A 21,544-nucleotide genomic window follows, 5' to 3' on the forward strand; every position below is an offset into this window, starting at 1 on the left:
ATCATGTCCTCATCATCGCCCTAGGTGCGGGTACTGGTTAATGACATTAGACCTCAAAGCGTAATTTTTAGGCCTGACTTCAGGCCAGCGCATACTCGCGTCTCCCCCTCACGTCAAACAGCTGCGCGTACCTTTTGACGACGTTAGACCTCAAGGCGTAACGATAGGCCTAACGTCGGGCCATCGCGTACCCACACTTTTCCTTCCCGTTACGCCACCAGCAGGTCGGTTGGCTCCTTAGCAACGATGACGCCGTTGCTATGAAGCCACATGACGCGTCGCAACCAATGGTAATATAGGTGTCATTTTGCCCAGCCGGAATTTGGGTGCAGTTTCACTCCGCCAATGGGTATTTAGTTGCCATTTTTTGCTGCTACAGACATCAGACAACGCCGGCTTCTCTCCATCATGACAGTAAATGCTTTCTCGTTAAAAAGCAGAAGGGACAGTTCATAAAGCAACCATTGTGTGAAGGGCACTCTTCATTTAAAAATCTGTATACATGTTTCTAAGTTATCTCTTCCCAGCATTAACTTCTTCGTGCTTGTTTAAGGTGAGATGAGGTTCAGAGCTTTCTTTCTTGCATTTATGGAAGGATATTTACCACATCGATAAAAAAACTGCGCCGACTTTGCTTAACAAGATGAACAATTTAATCAAATGTTTCGTCTCCCATGCGGGAAACATCAGTGAAACCTTCAAGCAGGAATGAGCGAAAAAACTTCAACAGTCCTATTTAAGCAAGTCCGCGTACACATGTTTTCTTCTTTGAAGCTTTCCCCTTGCCCTTTTAGCGACTTCCTTTGAACTTGTGTGTCGTACAAAACTTCCGAGCTCAAAAGTCGCGTTTTCAGTCGACGTCCATCGCAAAGAAAGCAGAATGATCGAACAAGTCGTTGGTTCTGGTATCCAGGGCAGTGCGACGCTAGAACCGCAAGCAAGCTTCACCACGCAGCACGTTGCTCTCGGGCAATGGCGGGGCCACAATCGCATCACATGATTTTAAAAGTCCATTTGCAACGCGCGTTTGCAGCGGGAAAAACATTTATTTCTTATTATTTGCAACCAGAATATGAAACTATTGATGACAGTTTCGGAGTGAAAACGGCTAGGCCTATGCGCCGAACTAAACGCAATGGTGGGTGACGCCGCGTCCCAAAGAATCTTGCGCTCGAAAATGGCTCAGATTTGCGCTGTTTTCCATCGCGAGACAGGCTTCAAACTCATGTGTGACTAATTTTGCAATGAAATCCGATCTTGATTTTTTCATACGCAATAGAGGAAGGTTCAAAGACAAAAGAACACTAAAAAGTGCAAAATCACTTTTTTTTTTTAAAAATCACCGTTTTTCGACTTGCATCTTCCCTTAAGCTTGCATCACCAATACTTTCAATATTTTGTTGGATGTTCACAGTAGATTGGTTCACAGTGTTTTTCATATTTAATGATTCAAGTAGGAGTTCAATTATGGAGATTGTTTTCAGTACTCCATCTGTAGCTGTTGCAGCATTTTCCGAAAGCTGTGAATCAACATCTGGTTAAGCCCCCTTTCACAAGGAGCACCCATCATGCATACCGGCTACATCTGTTTTCATTCTCTCATTATTGTGTCATGTGCTCTTCCACTGGCTTTCTGCAGAAACCCAGTCAAAGATGTTCCAGCAGAGCAGTTACATCAAGTATGCTCTGCCCTTCGACCCACACCCATACAAGACTGACATCCAGCTACAGTTCCGCACCCGTCAGAAACATGGGGAACTTTTCCGCATCACCAGCAAGCATGGAAGGGAATACTGCATCCTTGAGGCGAGTTTTCTGCCACTTTTTGCTCGTGCAGTTGTACGATTCTGCTCTCATAGGCGGTTCCTTTGACTGCAATGGTTGTTTGCTTCTCTGCTTGTAAGCCCCAAGCTAGTATTTACTGTAAACTACCGAGCAAGTGCCTACTCAATATTTGGAGATAATCTTGAAAAGCACTCATTAGGTCCAAGTGCAAAAACTCAGAAGTTAAACATGATAGGGTGGGCTTCACTGCTTTGCACTCGCGTGCTCGGAGAAGCAGCTATCACGGAGGAACATCTCAGTTAGCTGACGATAATGGAATTAATGCAAAGGTACAAGTGAACTGGGAAAAAATAACAATAATATTTCCTGGAGAAGGGGTACAAAGGACAAATGCAAAACTCCAAACACAGCTAGGTGACTGATGCATAACTGAAAAAAATTCCTTGTTCCCCCTTGTTGGTGTTAGACGGGTGGCAGCTGTTAAAACCTGTTTGCTCCACTGGAAATGGAGAGGTCCCTAGTTCAATACCTGGAGTAGGCAATTTTTTTCAGTTGCGCACCAGTCACCTAGTTGTGTGTGGAAATCTGCGTTTTTGGCCTAAGTTCCCCTTCTCCAGGGATCATTATCATTGTTCAGTTAGCTGGGTGCTCGATATATCCTTTGCTTTTTTTTTCTTACCTGTCATAAGTAGCGTGGGCACTTCTTTCGACTTGGGTGGGTGCTCAGTATTTTACGGTTGTCAAGAGCCTTTGGTACTTTTTCTGAGGTTGGAGTTGGCAGTGCTGTTGGCAGAATTTGATGGAAATATAGTACCACAGGAAGAGAAAGGAAGAGCATTCGTGATACTTTTGTTTCAATGGCTCCATCTGTATTCCTGGGGCTATGGTTTCTTTTAATGGAGGTTAGACGTTGCTTCTGGACAAATTCTGTCTGGGAGGTGCGAGACGACGAGAGGAGGGGCGTCCCTTTCTTACCACCGTTGTGCTTGGCTCTAGATCCGGGACAAGAAGTTGCGGTTCCGTTTCAACCTGGACCGCAGCCGCACTTCGGACGAGCGTGAGCTGTGGCTGCCCTGGGTGTGGGTGAACGACGGTCAGTGGCATACAGTGCGGGCACTACGCCACGGGGCGTCGGCCAGCCTGGCGTTGGACGGAGGCTCGGGTCGGCGTTACAACGAGCTGGTGGACTGGCATAGTCCCCACCAGCACATGTGGGTGGAGAAGCAGAACGTCATTGCGGGGGGAGACGTGCAGTATGTTGGCCCCGGAGTGACGGTCGTCGACAATGACTACCAAGAAGGTTTGTGGCTTTCCATGATTACCGACAGGAGTGCATTCAATAACTTCGCTCGGTGAAGGCCTCCTCGAGGCTGATTTCTTTACGGGGGAGTTAGAGGAGTGCCATCGCAGAGCTATTTCATTATCATACTTTTTTAGCTATTGGCCTCGAGATCGACCTAGAGGTGGCGCCACTACTGTCACGCAGTTATCATCATCAAAGCAGGGATAGAGGCATGGCCGCCTCACAGGCTCTCCACTTTGCGCGCGAGACAGTATACCGTATTTACTCGAGTTATAGCCACACTATTTATGAACAAGGCCCTTGCTTCTACTTTTCCGCAAAGCACATATACAGCCAATCATCGCGTTGCACATAAATAACAAAAGCGAATAATTAAATAGAGAACACTATTTTCCATACAAATGCAATCTTCACAGATGGGATCTCCACGCAAAGGCGTTATCTCTGTCCTGTAAACCGCTGGATTCAAGTTTTCGATCGCGATGATTGGCAATCAGCATGCTCCGTGGAAAAGTGAACGCTCGGGTTTTTGGCATGAACAGTGCGGCTATTACTCGAGTAAATATGGTAGATTCTTGCGTTTATTTTGTCATAAGGTATTGGTGATAAAACAATTTTAGCAGGAAATGATTCAGTACTGTTTGATGCTTCAGTGAAAATCGAATTGTGTTACCAACTTACAGCCTATATTTAAAAACTGCACTATTTATGTTAAATATTTGTTCCTGTTAATATAGATGTATCTGTTCACCAGCGTGGGACTCAACAAAACAATGAATTCCAACCCGAATAAAATAATACTGGTACTGTGGGCTGTGAAACAGCGGGTTCTATGCATTTTCTTTTTTTTTTTTTTTTTTTACTTTTAGCTTTTGCAGTAATATAAATATTTTTCATGAAGAGAAGTTAGTACTGTATTGGAAATTACTGTGCTATTTAGTTCTGCTGCAGCCAATGTTTCCTTTACTGTGCCATGGTGAGGTTAAGTTTTTCAGAGTTGGAACAATTGTACTACGTTGTGATGAGGAGAGGGTGCCTCTTCTAGTTATGATCCGCAAACTGTTTGTTGGCGGAACAGCTGAAATAAGTGAAACAAACTGTTCTAATATATCTGCTGCGAGTGCAACAAACGAGTGTGACCGAGCAACGTATTAGCCATGCGTATTATTAGGTAGTTTTCTCTGTAGTGTGGGTCCACCCGCTTCAGTTGTCTCAGTGAGGGCCGTGGATGTCAAGAGGCTAATATTATAAATTTATGCCTAAATATGGTAATCTTCTATTCAAACATAGTAGTCTCTGCAACTCCAACAAACGACTCGCACACCGACACAGACAGCACCGGCCGCAGCCACACTCCTTTACTGTTAAGGGCTAGCGACTCTCACTAGACTTTCCGATCACCCTCCGCTCTTTTAACGCATATCGGGAGTGGGGAGTTCATCGATTAACCTTCAGATTATTCGAGTGGTGCTTGTATTGCGATATTTCTTTTTGCCGTTTAATCGGAATCTGGTGCTGGAGAAAGTCAGGATAAAGTAAGAAATGCCTGGTTTATATTGCTGACATATTTCTTGCTTTTAGGACACGAGCTTGCACGGTAACCCACTTCGGCGTGCTTGTGATTTTCATTGACTATGACTATACTGTTTCAATAATATTTAAAAAATTACTTCACTTTAAAAGGCTTCCCGTGTTCATATTTCTGTAGGCGTCGCAACATGAAGTTTAAAATAGGAATGGCAATCTGTCATTTATGACATAGTAAAAATAGCAAAAAAAATGTGGTTTTAACGTCTTTCATGTAAAATGACTGGAGAAGAATCAGCAGATTTTTTTACTGATTAGTCTATTAAAGTGTGGCAATCAGTCGGGTTAATTTGTTTTGAACCCTCAGCTCCAATCAATATTCAACTATTTACGAAAGCTATGGATTGTGCGAGATAGCAAAAATATGTAGGACCAAAGGTTCTACAAACCACAGCACCAACATTACGGAAACATCCGACTTAATATTTATCGTGTTGCTGAATTTCCACGCATGTGAAACGATACAACACAACTTTTAGTAAGAAGAAACAACAACAAAACCATCAAACATTTAATAAGGAGGGTCCAGCTCAGCCGGAAATGGGCTTGAGTCGTCCAGATCCATGCTTCTGAACGTGCGCCGGTAGCAGACGACACACAGTCGTATTCCCGCTTTCGCATGTTTCCAATTTTGGCCGCATGGTGGCGACACAGTTCGATCTCGAGGTGAATACATTTCATTCACTGTAATGTCTGTAGGATGATGATAATGATGATACCTTTGTCGCGTTGCATTTGAATTTATAGCACTGCCGTTTGCATTGCAGGATGTATGAATGACATCCGCTTGGACCAGCACTATCTGCCGATGGAGAGTGGTTCGGAATATGCGGCTGTGGTCGAGTGGCGCAACTTGATTGACGGCTGTCCGTCCAATAATCCTTGCCACGGGATCAGCTGCCCACGACCGTTTGTTTGCGTCGACCTGTGGATGCTTCACGAGTGCAAGTTAGTGCCTCTCCTCTTGCTCTTCCCTTTGCTGTGGTCACTGATGGGTCACGAACAACAGGGTATCTCCTCCTTTATTGTGACACAATCATTTAGTTGGGTTGTTTTCTGTGATCTTTAAACATGTTGCTCCGAAGCGCCTTGAAATGGTTGCGCTTGGGGACTTGTGGTATCTGGTTGTTCTTCACATGTCAGTGACTGAAAGTGAGAAACTTTTTGTGGGAGTTTTCAGCACCATGAACTTTGAAAATGAAAGCTTCCTTAAAGAGTTTTTTTTTAATTATTTTTGAGGGGTAGTGCAACGATTTTAGTGTTCAAACAATTTGTGGTTTGTATTTTTTATATTGTTTATTTAGGCACAAGTGAGAAAGAATGAACCACCTTCCCTTGGAAAACTGCTATTTCGCTGCGTAATCGCAAAAGAAAAAACTGATTATTTGCCAACCTGCGGCCGCATGTGGCAATTATGGGAACTACGGTGGCACGTCACTGGGGTACATATGAAAGTCAATGAAACCTGTCCCCCTCTCCCCTGCTACACGCACCAGCAACCCTGTGGCGAATAGCCTTTTGTGTCGATCACTCGCCACGACCTTCGGCGATGCTAATCCCTGAAACGTTGACAATTGGGGAGGGAGCGGCTGACCAGGTGGTTTCCCAAAAACGTCGCTCGAAAACTAGCATGTGCAGGAAAACATAGTTTTCTGTTCTTTGCTCTATAGGTGACGCAGATTAATTCCTGCAGTTGCCGTATTTACACGATTGTAAGTCTACTCGATTGTAAGTCGGATCACGCGTGTCAATACAGCATAATCTCAACATTGCACACAGCAAAAAAAAAAAAATCTTTAGAAGCGCAATTTACTGCGAACATGTGAGAACAACAAAGTATCTGTTTTGAAAGCCAAGCCTCCAGCATGCGATCGATGCCTTCTGGCGTGCTTTGGCTGCGCACGGACGCGCACCATATGCCCAGGCGTCATTGAAACTAGGAAGCTCACGCCAGAGGCGGGACAACTGAAACTGCTCCCTGTCGTTCTTACTCCGTCTCCGACTAGACTGCGACTCGTCTGCACTGGTGATATTAGTCCCGTCGTCTTCACTGCTACGTTCTCGAAGCACGTCACCAGCGTCGTTCACAGCATCAACCGCATCTTCCGCGCTTGCTTGGCAATCGCGTTGCACGTCACGGGTAGGGACCGATTGCGCACTTTTGCGGCGTACGTTGCAATCCTGACCTCCAACTCCGGAAGGCATCCCCACCTATCCAGACTTTGGCCTGTGGAAGCCTGTTCGTTTGCCATCACAGTTTAAGATCCCATGCCATTGCAGACTCCACAGGACCATCACCCGCTCCAACGGGTCGAATGTGCATCCAGCAGCACAGTTGTTGGTTGCTTCTGGGTGAAGAAGGGCCATAAACAAGCACCGAAAACCTAAACTGCCCGGGTCACGCAAGTCAATACAGCATGATCTTGACACTCAATGAAACGACGTGCGACCATGAATCGTGCGGAAAGAAGCCGCGGGGAGTGAGCCGTGAGACTTTTCCAGCGGCTTTCCGAGTGGCTCTTGCAAGAAGTGTCGCCACCCCCCCGGGAGTCGGGCGCACCGTGCGCTGTTCACAGCCGTACATTCGGGTTAATTTGCGAAACGCTATCAACAATACTCGTTCGTGCAAATAAAAAATAAAATAATTTGTAAAATGAGCGCACAGAATAGCGCAATGCTAGAGGTACATCCGGCTAAACTCGTAACAAGCCGAGGTGTTCATGATATTGCGATTGTTTCGTTTTTGCCGGCGATCGAATGCTTTGGTGCGATTATAAGTAAACACCCCCCCACTTCAGATTTTTAAAAATTGAAAAACGGGTCGACCTACATTTGTGTAAATACGGTAATTGGCTCAAGTCCAAAAATCGTTGCACCGCCCCTTTAAGCTCTTTCTATCAGCTTCAGCTGCCTTTGTGTGTTTTTTGGACTTCCAATATTTTCCAGCCAAGTGTTAGAGTATTTTAACCACCCAGTGTAACAGAAAAAATGGAAAGAATCTTATATGTTAATATACACATGTAGGCATTTGCACGGGTCATGGTCATTAACCCTTTAAGTGCCTTGGACGAGCTGAGCTCATTGGCCGCTTTCTAGTTAAAAATGCCATGAACGAGCTCAGCTCGTCCAATGTTTTTTTCGGTTGCCCTCAATTCCACGGACGAGCTAGGCTCTTCCGAGTAGTTTGGGGCGCTGATCATAGATGGCAGCACTCGCTTTAGTTGGTGCCTTTTTTTTCGCCGCCGCTGATTTTTGCTTAATAAATTAAAATTGTATTTGTAATACTAAAGAAATAAAAATTCTGAATAAATAAAATATTGGCATTTTTAGGTTACTTAAAAAAAATTGGCACTTAAGGGGTTAAAAGGCTAAAAAACTAAAGGCATGCAGTTATGCCCTTATTTTTTTTTGCAGTTTTAGTAAAAGGTAGAAAAAAGTAAGGCACAGTTAGTTTCCATCAAATATGGCAGCAGGTTTGAGAGCAAATATGTGTTCTGAAGAGTAGATCAAAATTCAAATCTCAACTTTTAGGCATGGCATCAATAGTATTCAGTTTCGCGTAGGCTACTGTTATACATGAATGCAATATTATGTTAGACCTTTGTCTGGTCACTTGTATCTAGTCACTTCATACTTCCCCCTTTACCTAATCATAGCCATGCCCATTTTTGTCTGGTCTTTTACTTTCATATTCACATCACTGCAGCCATAGGTTTTGTGATCTTACGAACGGGTGTTAGGTGATAGCTCCAGAGATCCTCTTTTACTTTAAATGCTCACTTGCATCAGTATGCTTTGTAGGTTTTCCAAATAATTGCTTATGCTTATGTTTTCTTAAATTTGCTGTTTGTTACTACAGTCAAATCTCGTTAATTCACTCTTAAATCAAACTAACATACAGGTCCCATCCTATGTGTCGTCTCTATGGGAGGAAACTGGCGGTAATTCAAACTTTGCTTTATTCAAAAAAATTTTCGGTCCCACTCGAGTTTGAATGAACGAGATTCGACTGTACTAGTGTTGGCAAGGTACCTACCGTAAAATACCGGGCAAGCGCCCACTCAAAATTAAGAGATAATCGCGAAAAAATGGGGGATGGGCGCTTGTCCAGTCATCAATTTGACATATCAATGTACTGTGCATATTTTCCAAGATCTTAAAAATTTGGGTATGGGCGCTTAGCGTGGTATGGGCGGATGCACGGTATTCTACGGTACCTATATGGCATGCTTGGCATATGATGGTTGAAATGGAGTCGTAGAGCATTAAAGATAGCATATTAGTGTTGTTGGTTTTTAATTTTATTACTGTTTGATAGAAGATTATTTCTAAAATCATAATGTAAATACTATAGATTCTTTTCAAAAGCTTGCCTAGCTACAACTGAAACTGCTGTCATTATAGGAATGGCACGACAAACTCGTACAGTTGCAATAGCAGTTCATTCATCACTTCCTCATGCACCACTGTGTGATGCCATTAATTTATTAGTGTATTTTTTGACAATTCGTAATAGAAGTTGCCAGTAAACTTCCTACGAGACATAGCACTCAGAATTTTTACATATTGTCACATGTTTTTAAAGGGATACTGAACCGAAATTTTGAGCTCACAAAATAAGGCTGGAGCAATATGCAGGACGCTGCAAAACCCAAAAACGTCGCTCGTACAGCAATATCTCCAACAAATGGCCGTAATTTTGGAAAAGAAGTGCGCGATTGAACACGGCCGTCAAGGCCGACTAGACATGTCACGTCACGATTCTCATTCTCTTTCCTCTTCGCTTCGTCCCCTCGAGCTGGTGAACCAATATCGATGTACAAGTGATGTTTTGGAGTTTGTAGCGTCCCGTTCAACGCTTCTCCGGCCTAATTTTGCGAAATCGAAATTTCGAAATTGTACTGACAATGCTAAGGCAGTGTTTATTTTTTCTCAGTGAAAATTTTTGTTTTGCATTTTCATTACGAATTTTTTTTCAATTAATTATTATTTTATTAAGTTTAATTTAGCGTGGAAACCGATTCCTAGGGAATAGAGCAGATAGACCAAATAAAATAGTTTGATTATTACTAGTAGCACATTTGGTACAAATATGAATGTTAACCTCGGTTAATTGGTCGCTATAATTGACTGAAAGAAAAGTTAATGTAAAACAGCTGCATTCCCGCTTCACTTGGAACTCTTGCATAACCATAACTCGCATGCTAATTAATTGCCTTGTTTAGTGCTGAGTGGTGGTGATGGTGTTTTTGCTGGTGTGCTTGAAAGTGGATTCTGGCAAACTGCTCACTAATACGCCCACTTAACTTTGTTGCTGCATTCAATGCTGGTTATGGAAGAATCAATTGGGAGAAATTATATTTGGGTTTTGTGTGCTTGCAAGGACAAGTATAAACTTAAATGCTCGAAAAAAGAAAAAAATGCCCAAAAGGGAATTTCCAGGAAACAGCTAACGTTGCGCTACAGTACCGTAGAGAAGCTATGTCTGTTATGTAGTCCACTACTGTCCTGGCACTTTTCCAGGTTGTTCCTTTTAGAAACTTATACTTTGCTCTTGGCATTATTTGCAGAAAGCAAACTAATGTATAAAGCATGGTGCTCGTTATTGTTAGCTTTTTAGTGTAGTTTATTGGGTGAATCTATTCAAAATATTTTACTTCACCTAAGATTTTTATACAAATTCAAATCTAAATATTGTTTCTGTTGCAAGTATTTATCTCCACATTTTAATGGTTACATTTCTGTGATCTTGTCTGGTGCCCTGGATAAGAAGTAGGAGAGAGGATATATTTGAAGAATTAGCTAGCTGCTTTAGATGTCGGTGTCTTATTTCAAAGTGCCTTAGCTTTCGTCAAGACTAAAACAGCTTCATTTCTTTCTAAGCAGTTTCTAACATTGGGCTTTTAACCCTCTTTCTCTTTTTACCCTGATCACCCTCTCTCCTTCCACCCTTTTCTTTTTCTGCTTTATGCCATTTGATCTTTCTCACGTCTTTTACCTTTTTGTACTTCCCTTTTTTTTTTTTCATATGTCGCATAACTTTATTTCCACATCTCTACCTTCACGACTCTGTCATTCTTCTCTGTCGTTCTCTCCTTCGCTGTTTTCTCGTCGACTTGTCGTCCGGTCCTTGCTCTCGGTTTCTTCTCGTTGCTTTCCTTTCCCCTCTTGTCCCCTTGTGCCTCGCCCCCTCTCCCCCCCCCCACCTCTTCCTGCCTGTGGTTGCTGCGTGGGTGGCAGGTGCTCCCCGGGCTTTGCCATAACCGAGAACGGCAAGAACTGCACTGATGCCGACGAGTGCCTGAGCGAGCCCTGCCTGAACGGGGGCACTTGCATGAACCGCCCCCATGGCGAGGGCTTCTACTGTCTCTGTCCCGACGGCTTCGGGGGTGACCTTTGCGGCGCACTGCGCCAGGAGAAGATTATGCGTCTCAGCATGGCTGCCCTGGCTGCCATCTTGGTCTGTCTGCTCAACATCCTCAGTAAGTTCCTCTCCTCCAATACACGAGGCACCGAGGCAGTGGGACACGCACGCGAGGTTTCCATAGAATCATCGATAGAGAGGCTTTGCAGTTGGTTGAGGTCATTAGTTGGTTGCCAAAAGTGTTTTGCTGGCACTCAAATATCCAGTAAATGTATAGATACAAGCAAGTAACCGATTCAATGAAGACAAATTAAACCCGGGTACCCGTAACGAGAATTTTTCGGAAACTTGAACTCTCACTGACAAACTTGCTCCAAAGCCTGTCATTTGTTTGGTTGCCTGGACTTCCTTGACAGCTGCGCATACTTCGTTAAATTTTTATCTAATGTTCACAAACTGTGCATGCGCAGCATTGAAACGGCATTCAGTCAATCGAAGGAAGGGTTTCAGGGATGTGATTACGGCACGTCGGACCTTGGTGAGGGGCCCGTTGTTGCCGCGGGAAAGGGTTTGGGTGGCAAGAATGCTCTGGGCCAATGCTCTGGGCCAATGCACGGGGTGCCAGGTGCGTGGAAGGCTTCACTCCCACGGAAGACCGGCTGAGCTGCGAAGACCTGGACGAGTGTCTGGAGGAGCCATGCGGCCATGCGGGCCATTGCGAGAACCTTCCGGACGGCCAGGGCCACACGTGCCTTTGCCGGGAGAGCCTGCACTGCCACAACTGCAGCTGTTTTGATGTGGGCGCTGGGGCACGCATGACCAACACGTCGCTGGCCCTGGGACTCGAGGCCCTCCTCATAATCCTGGCGTGTCTCGGGGTGTATCTGCGTAAGGGAAAGGGGCCTCTCGAGTGGAACCCTGCTTCTTGTTTTGTGGGCCCTCCCGACTGTTCTGGTTTCCCACAATGATTGGTGAACAGATGTTGCATTGGCCTCTGGGCAAAAGTGCCAGCAAACTAGCATTACTATCGTGTGTGGAAGACTCAAGGGTGTGTAGATTCAAGTCTGTAGACTCAAGCATGCTACACATACAGATGTGTCGCATGTTTGAGTCTGTAGTATGTGTAGCATGCTTGAGTCTGTAGACTCAAGCATGCTACACATACAGAAGGTTGCGTGCTGCACAGTTTTGTCACATTTGGTCTCGGAAGCAAGGCCTTTGTGAGAAGATTTTAAAATTTAAACATTTTTGCTTTGTACATTTTGTAGAAATCACTGTATTTTCTTTCATGATTAACTCGGTTCGTTTGCAGATATTTATCTTGAGTTTATGCAACAGTCATAGGAACAATGTTTCAACAAACATTCTTTCTTGTGAGAAACTAACATAGTTTTTATGACGTGGCGATGGTGCGGATGATATTTGGCACTGTGCGAAGCAGACATATGCAATAACCAGCTTAATATAGTCGGACTCAATTTTCTTTGCTTTCGGTTTTCCAGTTAGCTTTGGACAATACCGTATTTCCTCACATAATGAACGCACTCGCATAATGAATGCACCTCCCACAACGGGTACCAATATTTGGACTTTTGCACCTCCAATTTTCGGCTTCGCATAGTTGCGGAAGTGATCAACTGCGAAACTGAGCAGCGCGCACACTTGACGAAGCTTGGGTCGAGGAATCGCCCAGCCCCGGACATTCTTCGCCTATCGGATGCATTGATGTCAACAAACACGCCGTCGTCTTTGTTCCGCTTTCGGAGAGTGAAATAGTGAAAGTGGTTAGGCCTAAAACGGTCACGTTGCTCTCCATGTTGAGTGAGCTTCTAGGGTACTTTTCCTTCGGCAAAGGGCACGCCGAAAGCGCCCTAAAAAGGTTCGCAATTTATAAGGCATGGTTACTGTGGTGCGCCCCCGAGCAGCCATGGGTGCGCCTCCATCAGTGGAGACGTGCCACAGTACCTTGCCATGTCATACTGGCACCTAATATGACATTTACACAAAGTGTGTAAATTCAAAAATTTTTTCCTGCGTAATAAATGCACCCCCCCCCCCCCCCCCCAAAAAAAAATGTATGTCAATTTTTCGGCAAAAAAAAGTCTGTCATTATGTGAGTAAATATGGTGTCAGATTCAAATTACTGACTGATCATATAACTCATTTCCCCCCCCCCCCCCCCCCCAAAAAAAATGTATGTCAATTTTTCGGCAAAGAAAAGTCTGTCATTATGCGAGTAAATATGGTGTCAGATTCAAATTACTGACTGATCATATAACTCATTTCCCCATAGCTTATGAACAATGTTTTAGCTTCAGTACTACAGTTCTATATTTTCCACTGCAACTAAGAAGGATTTTGATATTTAAAATTAATAGCTTGAATAACCTGCACATCCTGGTTTGTTCAACTGTTTGCATCGTCCTTTTTTGCAATTGTTTGCCACTGTCCTTGTTTTGTAGCCCAGAGAAAAGGAAAGGGTCAAGACAGGTATAGGTTTTCTCCACTGGGCAACTCACTACCACAAATGAGGAATCCAAAAATGCTTAAAAGAGCTAACTCTAGACATGATCATTTATTTCGGAATGGGATCATTTATTTCGGAATGGGAAGGTAAAGTGAAACATTGACACCTGGTTTTCTCTTTTGCCATGGTAGGACTCTTCATAGGCCAGTTCTGTAGAAAAATATTCTGGAGGGCTCGAGCACTACTCTTGCCAGTTCTGCATAATGGAGGTTGAGCAAGGAAGCCATTTTATGCTAAGCCAATAGAAGAGGGCCTTCCGCTTTTTTTTTTTGTTTTTTATACATTAAAAACAGGCGGGGAGCACAAACCTCAAATCTTTACGAGCTCTGCAGTACTGTTCGCTACCTGCGAATTATGGTTAGATTACAGCAGATGTATTATAACCACTTCCATAATTACTTCGAAGTAGTTGAGTAGTATGAACAAGATATGCAGGGTTCGTGCAGCTCCTTGAATACCCGGGATTTAAATGAAGGCTTTTCAAGGGCCCTTAAATTTCCTTCAAAGTTAGAATGCTACTTGTATCTCTTGAAAATCCAGGAATTGACATGTTTTTGCGAATTACTGCAGTTTGTGAAGTTCGCTCACGGGAGGCGTACGCGGAAGCATGGACGGAGTGCAAGCAATCAAATAACATTAATAAAAATAAAAAAAGCTATGTGCTTGTTTTAGAAACATTGATTTGCATGAAAGGGAATGCACTTCGCTTACTCATTCGTGCTGTGGCGATGCAATGAGTGGTGGCGCCTTGTGGCATGCAAGAATATCACGGGAGAAAAGAGTTTTCCCGGTTGCCTTGGCAGCCGACATGGTGCCATACTTTTTTTTGCCGCTAGATGCATTGCCGACACACTGTCCACTGGAAAATGCATTGGTTTTTTTTTCTAAATGTGCCCGATGTGTGCACGGAAAACATATTTGACAAATTTAATCGGGCTAGGATTGTATCTCGCAGATTTCGTTGTGAAGCCGCCAACTTTCATAAATCCTCGTCATGATTGGCCATGCAACATGCGTATGTTCTAAACGGCGCTTTAATGCAATCCAAGGCGTCCAGTGTCGTCGGTATTTTTGCTTTGTGTTGCCTTGAAATTTGCGTAAAAAATTCTGTACAAACCCTGTACAATGTCAAAAGTAGCTACCATAGAATACCGTGCATTCGCCCATCCCACACTAAGCGCCCATACCCGAATTTGTAAAATCTGAGAATATATGCACAGTACATTGATATGTAAAATTGATGACCGGACAAGCGCCCATCCCCCATTTTTTCGCGATTATCTCTAAATTTTGAGTGGGCGCTTGCCCGGTATTTTACGGTAGTTCCCATCTCTATTTGCCGTTTTGAGTTTGTGGGAAGTGGAGCTTGTGTTTGCGCTTTGAGCTCTTAAATGATCTATAGCAGGGATGCTTAATCTCACAAGGTAGTATTCTTATGAATCACATCTATTTGTAACCCCTTGGTGGTAGTCATAATTACCTTTAATCAAAATAGAACTTCCAGTTGCAGGCTTTATTCTGCATGAAATATTAGTTGTATGGTATCGGAACATGCTGGGATCATTGATTAAGTCTGCAGGGTGGAGAATTTCAGCAATAATCTCATTTCAAGAAAAACAACCAATTTAAAACAAATAATGGAGATTTAACTTAAACCAAGTTCACTTTTATTTTGGAGGTTAGAAAGTTTGCAAACCATTGGTCTCCGCACATATTTTGTTTTAGTATTTTTATTTGTAATTTGTTCTTAAAGGCCACTTTGAGAAATAGTATGTTAGGGTAATATACCTGCCGACATGTTTGAACTGCTAAGAGTGACAGTCCAGCTCTCAAGGGCTTTGAAGTAGAGTTCTGAATAACTCCTCAACATGTTTGGATGTCACTAATGCCTCCTACTCTTCTCCTTGCCTCCGTCTGCAGTCCTGGTGCTGGTGATTGTGGCATACACTCGTAGCCGTCGATCTGACCAGAAGTTTGGCCATGGTGGGGTGGACGACGATGTGCGCGAGAACATCATCAGCTACGAAGACGAAGGTGGTGGAGAAGATGACATGAATGCCTACGACATCACGCCCCTTCGTATTCCCGTGGATGCCTCTGGTACTCCGCTGGGTGCCAAGCCAGGCCCCGACAAGGCGCCACCTTTGCTCAAAGAAGTGCGCCTGAGGGAGCGTGAGTGTTTTTTCTTTTCTTTTATCAGTGTGGTGACCCTGTACTTTAATGTGCGATTGCTGCCTAAAACAGAGGCTAAAATTTCTTCAAACTTTAAAAATCTGCGTGTTATTACCGTATCAGTGATGCGATTGCTGCACCATTGGCACCAAACTGTGGCAAAGTGCTTACCCTGCTACATTTGACCAAGATATGAAAAATTTGCACCAACATCGTTCTAAAACTTAATTTCACATTAATAATACCGAAAATACAATAGCTCAAGCCTCGCTACCTGGACGGATAGTTACATTACGCTTATGCGAGTCTTAAGAACTTTTGAGTATCGCCCCAAAGACTGACAGTACTCGGAAGTTTTGTAATCATCAAGTTTGTTATCAGTTCTTGCTAGTTAGTTTCGTTGAGTGCGCTTCTCACCGCGCACTGGTGAACTGCATAGAAATGACAACCACAGAGTAGGCATTGCTGTTTTGCGTGTCTTGCTTCGCCGCAGCGCAACCACGTGCTAAGGGAAAACCACTTTTTCAAAGTGAGAAGCAACAATTTCTCAATGCAACTTCGGCTTGTATATATGACAGACTGCAATGACTTGGTGGTGCCTTTTTCGAATTCGAGATTTAGCATGGATATTTCGGTATTTGCAGTTGGATCGCAACCCCTAGAACCTAGAGGAAACACTAATTTAGGTGCTCAAAATTATTATATTCTAACATTATTTCATTGGGATAAAGTAACCATTCATAGCAATTGCTGTCCTTCATCAATCATCTTCTTGGTACTGTATCTGGTGCTTGTCCACGCAACGAAACGCTAGTTCTGTGTTTGCCAAAGCTACAAGTGCAAGCTTGTAGCTTTGGCACGGGCTCCTTTAACACAAGCATTTGTGCAGCCGAGGTTTATCCAAGATGCTTAGAACTATGGTGTTGGTCGTGACACTGAAGGATGGGATGAATGAGGCTGAAGGATGGAGCGCTTTCCTCGGGTGGTTTCTTACATCCTGATGGGCTATGGGACGCGCAGCGCCGCCCGGTGCCCAGCCCGAGGTTGGGGACTTCATCCGGGACCACCTGGACAAGGCAGACCAGGACCCTGGGGCACCCCCCGTGGACGACCTGCGCAACTATGCGTACGAAGGGGGTGGCTCGACGGCGGGCTCCCTTAGTTCACTGGCCTCTGAGACGGACGACCATGAGCAGCGCTTCGACTACCTCAACAGCTGGGGACCCCGCTTCCAGAAGCTGGCCGACATGTACGGACAGGGCGAGAGCGAGGAGGACTAGGCGAAACGGGGGACGACCCAAACCCCTCCCCAAAACCCCGTTCTCCAGCAGCCACAGAATCCTCGGTTTTTGGCGCTCTTGGCACAGAGCACTTCGTCTGCCAGCCGGTCCGCAGCAAGAGTGCCCATGTAACTGGCCGCCCCTTGCGACGCCGGCCAGCGTGCGGACGGCCAAAGGCTAGGTGAGAGAGAGCCTTGTTTCCGCTCGGGTGGAACAAGGGAGATGCAAGTACCACCAGTGCTTGGGCACACTCGGTGTAGAGACCGGCATTTGTTGTGCTTTGTGCCGACAGCTCCATTTCCTGTCGTTCTGGTTCAGTTTGTTTCTCTCAGGGTAGTGCAACAGGTGCTGCTGAGCTGTTAACTTTGAAAAGCTTTTATATTTCGATTCCTCCTACATTTTTGAGGGGTGACAACAGAACAGAGGCAGCTAGCTATTGTGCTGCCTTTTATATCTGCCAAAGCATGTGCAACCTTTTTTTTTTCTTTTGTCCGTGTTTTCAGTTGTTGTTGTTCTTTTGTTTTTTTTGCTATTTATATTCATATGCCTTCTGCGCATTGGTCCCTTTCAAATGTAAGGTTGTGTTTTGACGACTACCGCAACTAGTTTTATGTGCTTCTGTAGGTTTGACTGGATTAATATTCTTAGTCCAATGTTTTAGGACTGATGATTGCAGCTCCCACTTTTAATGATGAATTTCAGCTTGACTCCCCTCTCATCATTGTGTGATTAACAGAAAGCAAGGTTGTGTTTTTACTTTTAGATGTCATCACGTGCCATGATGAACTTTGCAAATCTTGCAAGGATTACTGGCACTGCCTACTCTTTTGTATTTTTTTATTTTTTTTTTGCTTTGATAGGTGTGCTCTTGCCATATTTTAATGTTTCTTTGACGATCGAAAGAAGATTGCAACTGGAGACGACCACACTATTTGCGTGCTCATCTTCAGTTGCATTGCAGAGTTGAATTGACTTCTCTGAGGCAACCATCATTGAGTAGCTCTGCCCACATCATACTGCCCAAATCTTGAATGACTTTGTTACCTTTTCTTTTGCCAAGGTTAGTAGGAGAATGGCCTTCTATTGTTCTACTGGGAACACTTTATTGCTTTGGTAGTGCAGCTTTTGATTGCAAGGTCTCAAGATTTCCCGTGTCCCCATTCCTTCCTGAAGTTTGAATTACCCCTGCTTACAACATGTGTGCTGACATCTGTTGGCCGGCTGTGTGTCGCACTCCATGTGGCCCCTCCCTCCCAAACCGCCCCCTCACGAACGTCACTCCGCGCACTCGATCGCTCCTCGACGTTCTGCGGAACGCTTCGTTTCAAACTGCCCAGCGGAATGGCCGGTGGTAATCTTGTCGTGGAGGTCAAGGCCATCCAGGGCAACCACCAAAAGCCAGGAGGAGCAAAACAAAGGAGCAAGCTTTCTTTCTCCCCTGGTGTGTCGAATGCAAGTTTGGCATAACCACATACTCTAGGTGCATTCCATTTTCTAAGGTGGCTATGCCGAGTTCTAACGCAATCCCGGGGCCTCGCCAGGCACATGAGGCCTGCGACAGCGGTGTTTGGGGCAGTGTTTTGCCCTGTGACATTGTTACTGCTAAAGTTTCTCCTTTTTTTTTTTTTTTTTTTTTAATTCACCTTTTGTCGCCATTGAACCGTTGCCAGAACTTTTGAGCAGCTGTAGACTTGGCGGGGTGAGTGTGATGAGTGTTCCTTTGTACACAACTATGTGTAGGAGAGAGAGAGAAATGATTATTTATTATGTCCAAGTTGTACACGTAATGCATTATACATATACACATTGCGGCGGTCCCCCTAGCATGCCGCGAGTACATGATGAAACTGGCGAGTTTTCTACACGTTACTGTATACAACATGCACATTGTACTTCAAGTGTGTTCACCTGCGTGCAAGTGTGTCTGGCTGTTGAAAAAAAGAAATGCCTGCACCTTGGCTTTGTGCGTCTTTTACATTCAGTGGGTTCCCCCTTTTTTTTTTAGTTTGAAAAGCCCCGACGCTCAAGTCCATGCAAAGTTTATGAAGTTCCCCCAGGTTTTGGCAGCAGCCTTGCTTAATTTATTTTAGGTAATTTTATTTTGTCAAGCTCTCAATGAAATTATTTCAGCCTATCCTTACTTTTGCTAGGGTTGTGTTTTATAGCTGAAGGCACATTGCATAGGGTATGTCACTTTTGTTGTCCTTGTGGTGTTTGTGCACAGCACAGCAGCCTGTAATGGATATCATCACATCACAAAGCAGGCGTCAATTTAGAGATGGCTTTGTTATTTCTTTTGCATTAAGACCGCTACCGCCACTGAACTCATTTGGAACCATCGATGGAATGATCATTTTTTTTATTACGATTTTATTGTAAAGCTGGATGAGCATATCACGGTGGATGATGAAGTGGACAGACCGCCGTTCATTCATTCCGAAGCACCAGAGCATTATTATTGTGTGCTTTTGTTTTTGTAAACTTTTTTTTTTATCGGATGGAGTGTATCAGTACATGTGTGGATGTATCCCTAACCTTGAATCATTTTATTTTTACTTGTTTAGTAAACCGACCCACTGTGCTAGTCACGCCCTTGTTACTAGAACTCTGAAGCCACCTGTGCAAGACTTGGGTCTGCAAAACAAGAAACCCTGAAGCAGGTTGTTGTTTTTTTTTCTCCGCCTCATCGTATTATAATGAATTTCACAAGTTTTACCAGCACACATGTCTATGTATCTGGGTCCCCTTTATTTTTTTTTCTCTGTGGGCATCTGTTTGTTTTTGTAAGCGTTGCTCACAGCGAGTGCATCCCAACCTCAGCATGACTGACAGGCTTTGTGCCCCCCATTTTGTTCTGGATACGCTGAAAGGTTGCAGCATCTCCGGGAGCTGAACAAACTCGCACATGTTCTCAAAATATACACAGACTGCGACGTCTGTGCTGCGGCGAGCATGCTACAAATGTAGGATTTCGTATTTAAAGAGTGCAGTTAGGGAGTAATGTTACTGTGTGTGCATGTTCTTTTCGTGTTTTAGTTCTATTTTTTCTACGAGCGTAAAGTGGTGTGCAAGTTTAGTTTGGTATCGGTTTAACTCTGTGAGTGCGCCCCATCCAGTTCTGTGTCCAGAGGCGGCGCCCTTTTCTGCTGACGCGGATGCCATTTGTCTGTCTGTTGCCTTATGTGAAGTATGCGTGTGTGCATGTAAGTGTGCGTGTCGGAAGCAGTGGTTTGGTTCCTTGCCTGAGTTCTCAAATCGGATTCGTTGATGAAGTGCCTAGTGACCTCTCTCAACTGTTCATTCCCAGTCCGCGGCGGCAGCACTTGGGCGCCGTTCTGGAAGACCCGCCAGTTTGGCCCTCACCTCGGGCGGATGGGCTGGACTAGTTTCCCTTACTTGCGGGGTTATGTGTCCACGTCGGTTTTTGTCTTTTTCTTTGTTTAGTACAAGAACCACTTCTTACATCTTCAGTTCGTTGCAGATTTTACGAGAATTGTCCTTGACCCCCTTGTTTTCGTGTTTTACAATGAGAGTGTCTTTGCTTCGAGTCTGTAGATGTTAGGTCATAATTTTGAAGTCTTAATAAAAACCACGTATGTTAAATAATTTCCATCGATGGCATGTGTGCAATTTTCTTGGGTGTGGGGTTGCTATTGCAGATACTTTAAAATTTGTTTGAGAGTACTAGGGATGAACGTCTGTACTGTAAAGAAAGAGGTTGCAGTGGAGCTCGAGAAGTGCCGGTCAGTAGGCATGTATGAATATATCGAAACTTTGTAGTATTGCTGCATTTGGTATAACCTTCGAATGGAATGGTATTAAAAATTAGCAGCAACCTTAATCTCCAAAGTTACTTTCTGCATGACATGCATTATTCAAAAAAAAAAAAAAAAAAAAAATTTTTTTTTTTGTAGAAAATGTTATTGTGGGGGTGATGGTGGGTGTGTTGCCTGCCTTCAAAGCCTAGCAGTCTCCTCTGTCACATTTTTATGTAGCTTGAATTTCTCATAAAAAAAAATAAGAACAAAAGACATATTTTTCTTGCCGCTAGTGTGTTTCTACACATCTGTGGTAATATTAGAACATGTTTTTCTTCATAATGTAGAAAACCCGAGACTGTGGTAAAAGCAGGGAAACGGTGTCGGAGAAGAAAGACGGGAAAAGAACATCTCAAACTCAGCTACTGCTTTTATTTCCACAATGTCTTATATACCCATAACCTCACCACTGACGTCGGTTAGGTTGAGGGTATATAAGACATTGTGGAAATAAACGCAGCAGCTGAGTTTGAGGCGTTCTTTTCCCGTCTTTCTTCTTCGACACCGTTTCCCTGCTTTTACCACAGTCTCGGGTTTTCTACATTATGATAAACATCCACCAGCTCGCCTGCGCACTCAGTTTTTTCATGTTTTTCTTGTAATTTTGAGCCATCTTCACAGCTTAAGCAACATTTGTTTTTAATATTGTTCCATCACAACCAAATTTGGCATGCGTATGCTTTATGATATGTAGAATGCAATTATCAA

The 21,544-nt window shown here is 44.0% G+C and overlaps 1 protein-coding gene across 2 annotated transcripts in view; it reads left to right on the forward strand.

The window, feature by feature from the left end:
• Window positions 1-20,628, forward strand: part of LOC8040038 (neural-cadherin) — a 45,202-nt gene extending 24,574 nt beyond the window's left edge. The window contains exons 16-21 of one of the 2 annotated variants that reach the window (XM_042287370.1): window positions 1,640-1,806; window positions 2,782-3,085; window positions 5,443-5,623; window positions 10,916-11,157; window positions 15,487-15,738; window positions 16,759-20,628. In XM_042287370.1, the coding sequence (XP_042143304.1) occupies window positions 1,640-1,806; window positions 2,782-3,085; window positions 5,443-5,623; window positions 10,916-11,157; window positions 15,487-15,738; window positions 16,759-17,018 (1,406 nt within the window). In that variant the 3' untranslated portion in view covers window positions 17,019-20,628. Of the gene's footprint in view, window positions 1-1,639; window positions 1,807-2,781; window positions 3,086-5,442; window positions 5,624-10,915; window positions 11,158-11,664; window positions 11,928-15,486; window positions 15,739-16,758 lie in introns of both variants that reach the window. The other variant, XM_042287369.1, reaches the window with a different exon arrangement.
• The last annotated feature ends 916 nt before the right edge of the window (window positions 20,629-21,544 follow it).

The sequence above is a fragment of the Ixodes scapularis genome, unplaced genomic scaffold, assembly GCF_016920785.2.
Source record: "Ixodes scapularis isolate PalLabHiFi unplaced genomic scaffold, ASM1692078v2 PGA_scaffold9__187_contigs__length_104089568, whole genome shotgun sequence".
Lineage (NCBI taxonomy): Eukaryota > Metazoa > Arthropoda > Arachnida > Ixodida > Ixodidae > Ixodes > Ixodes scapularis.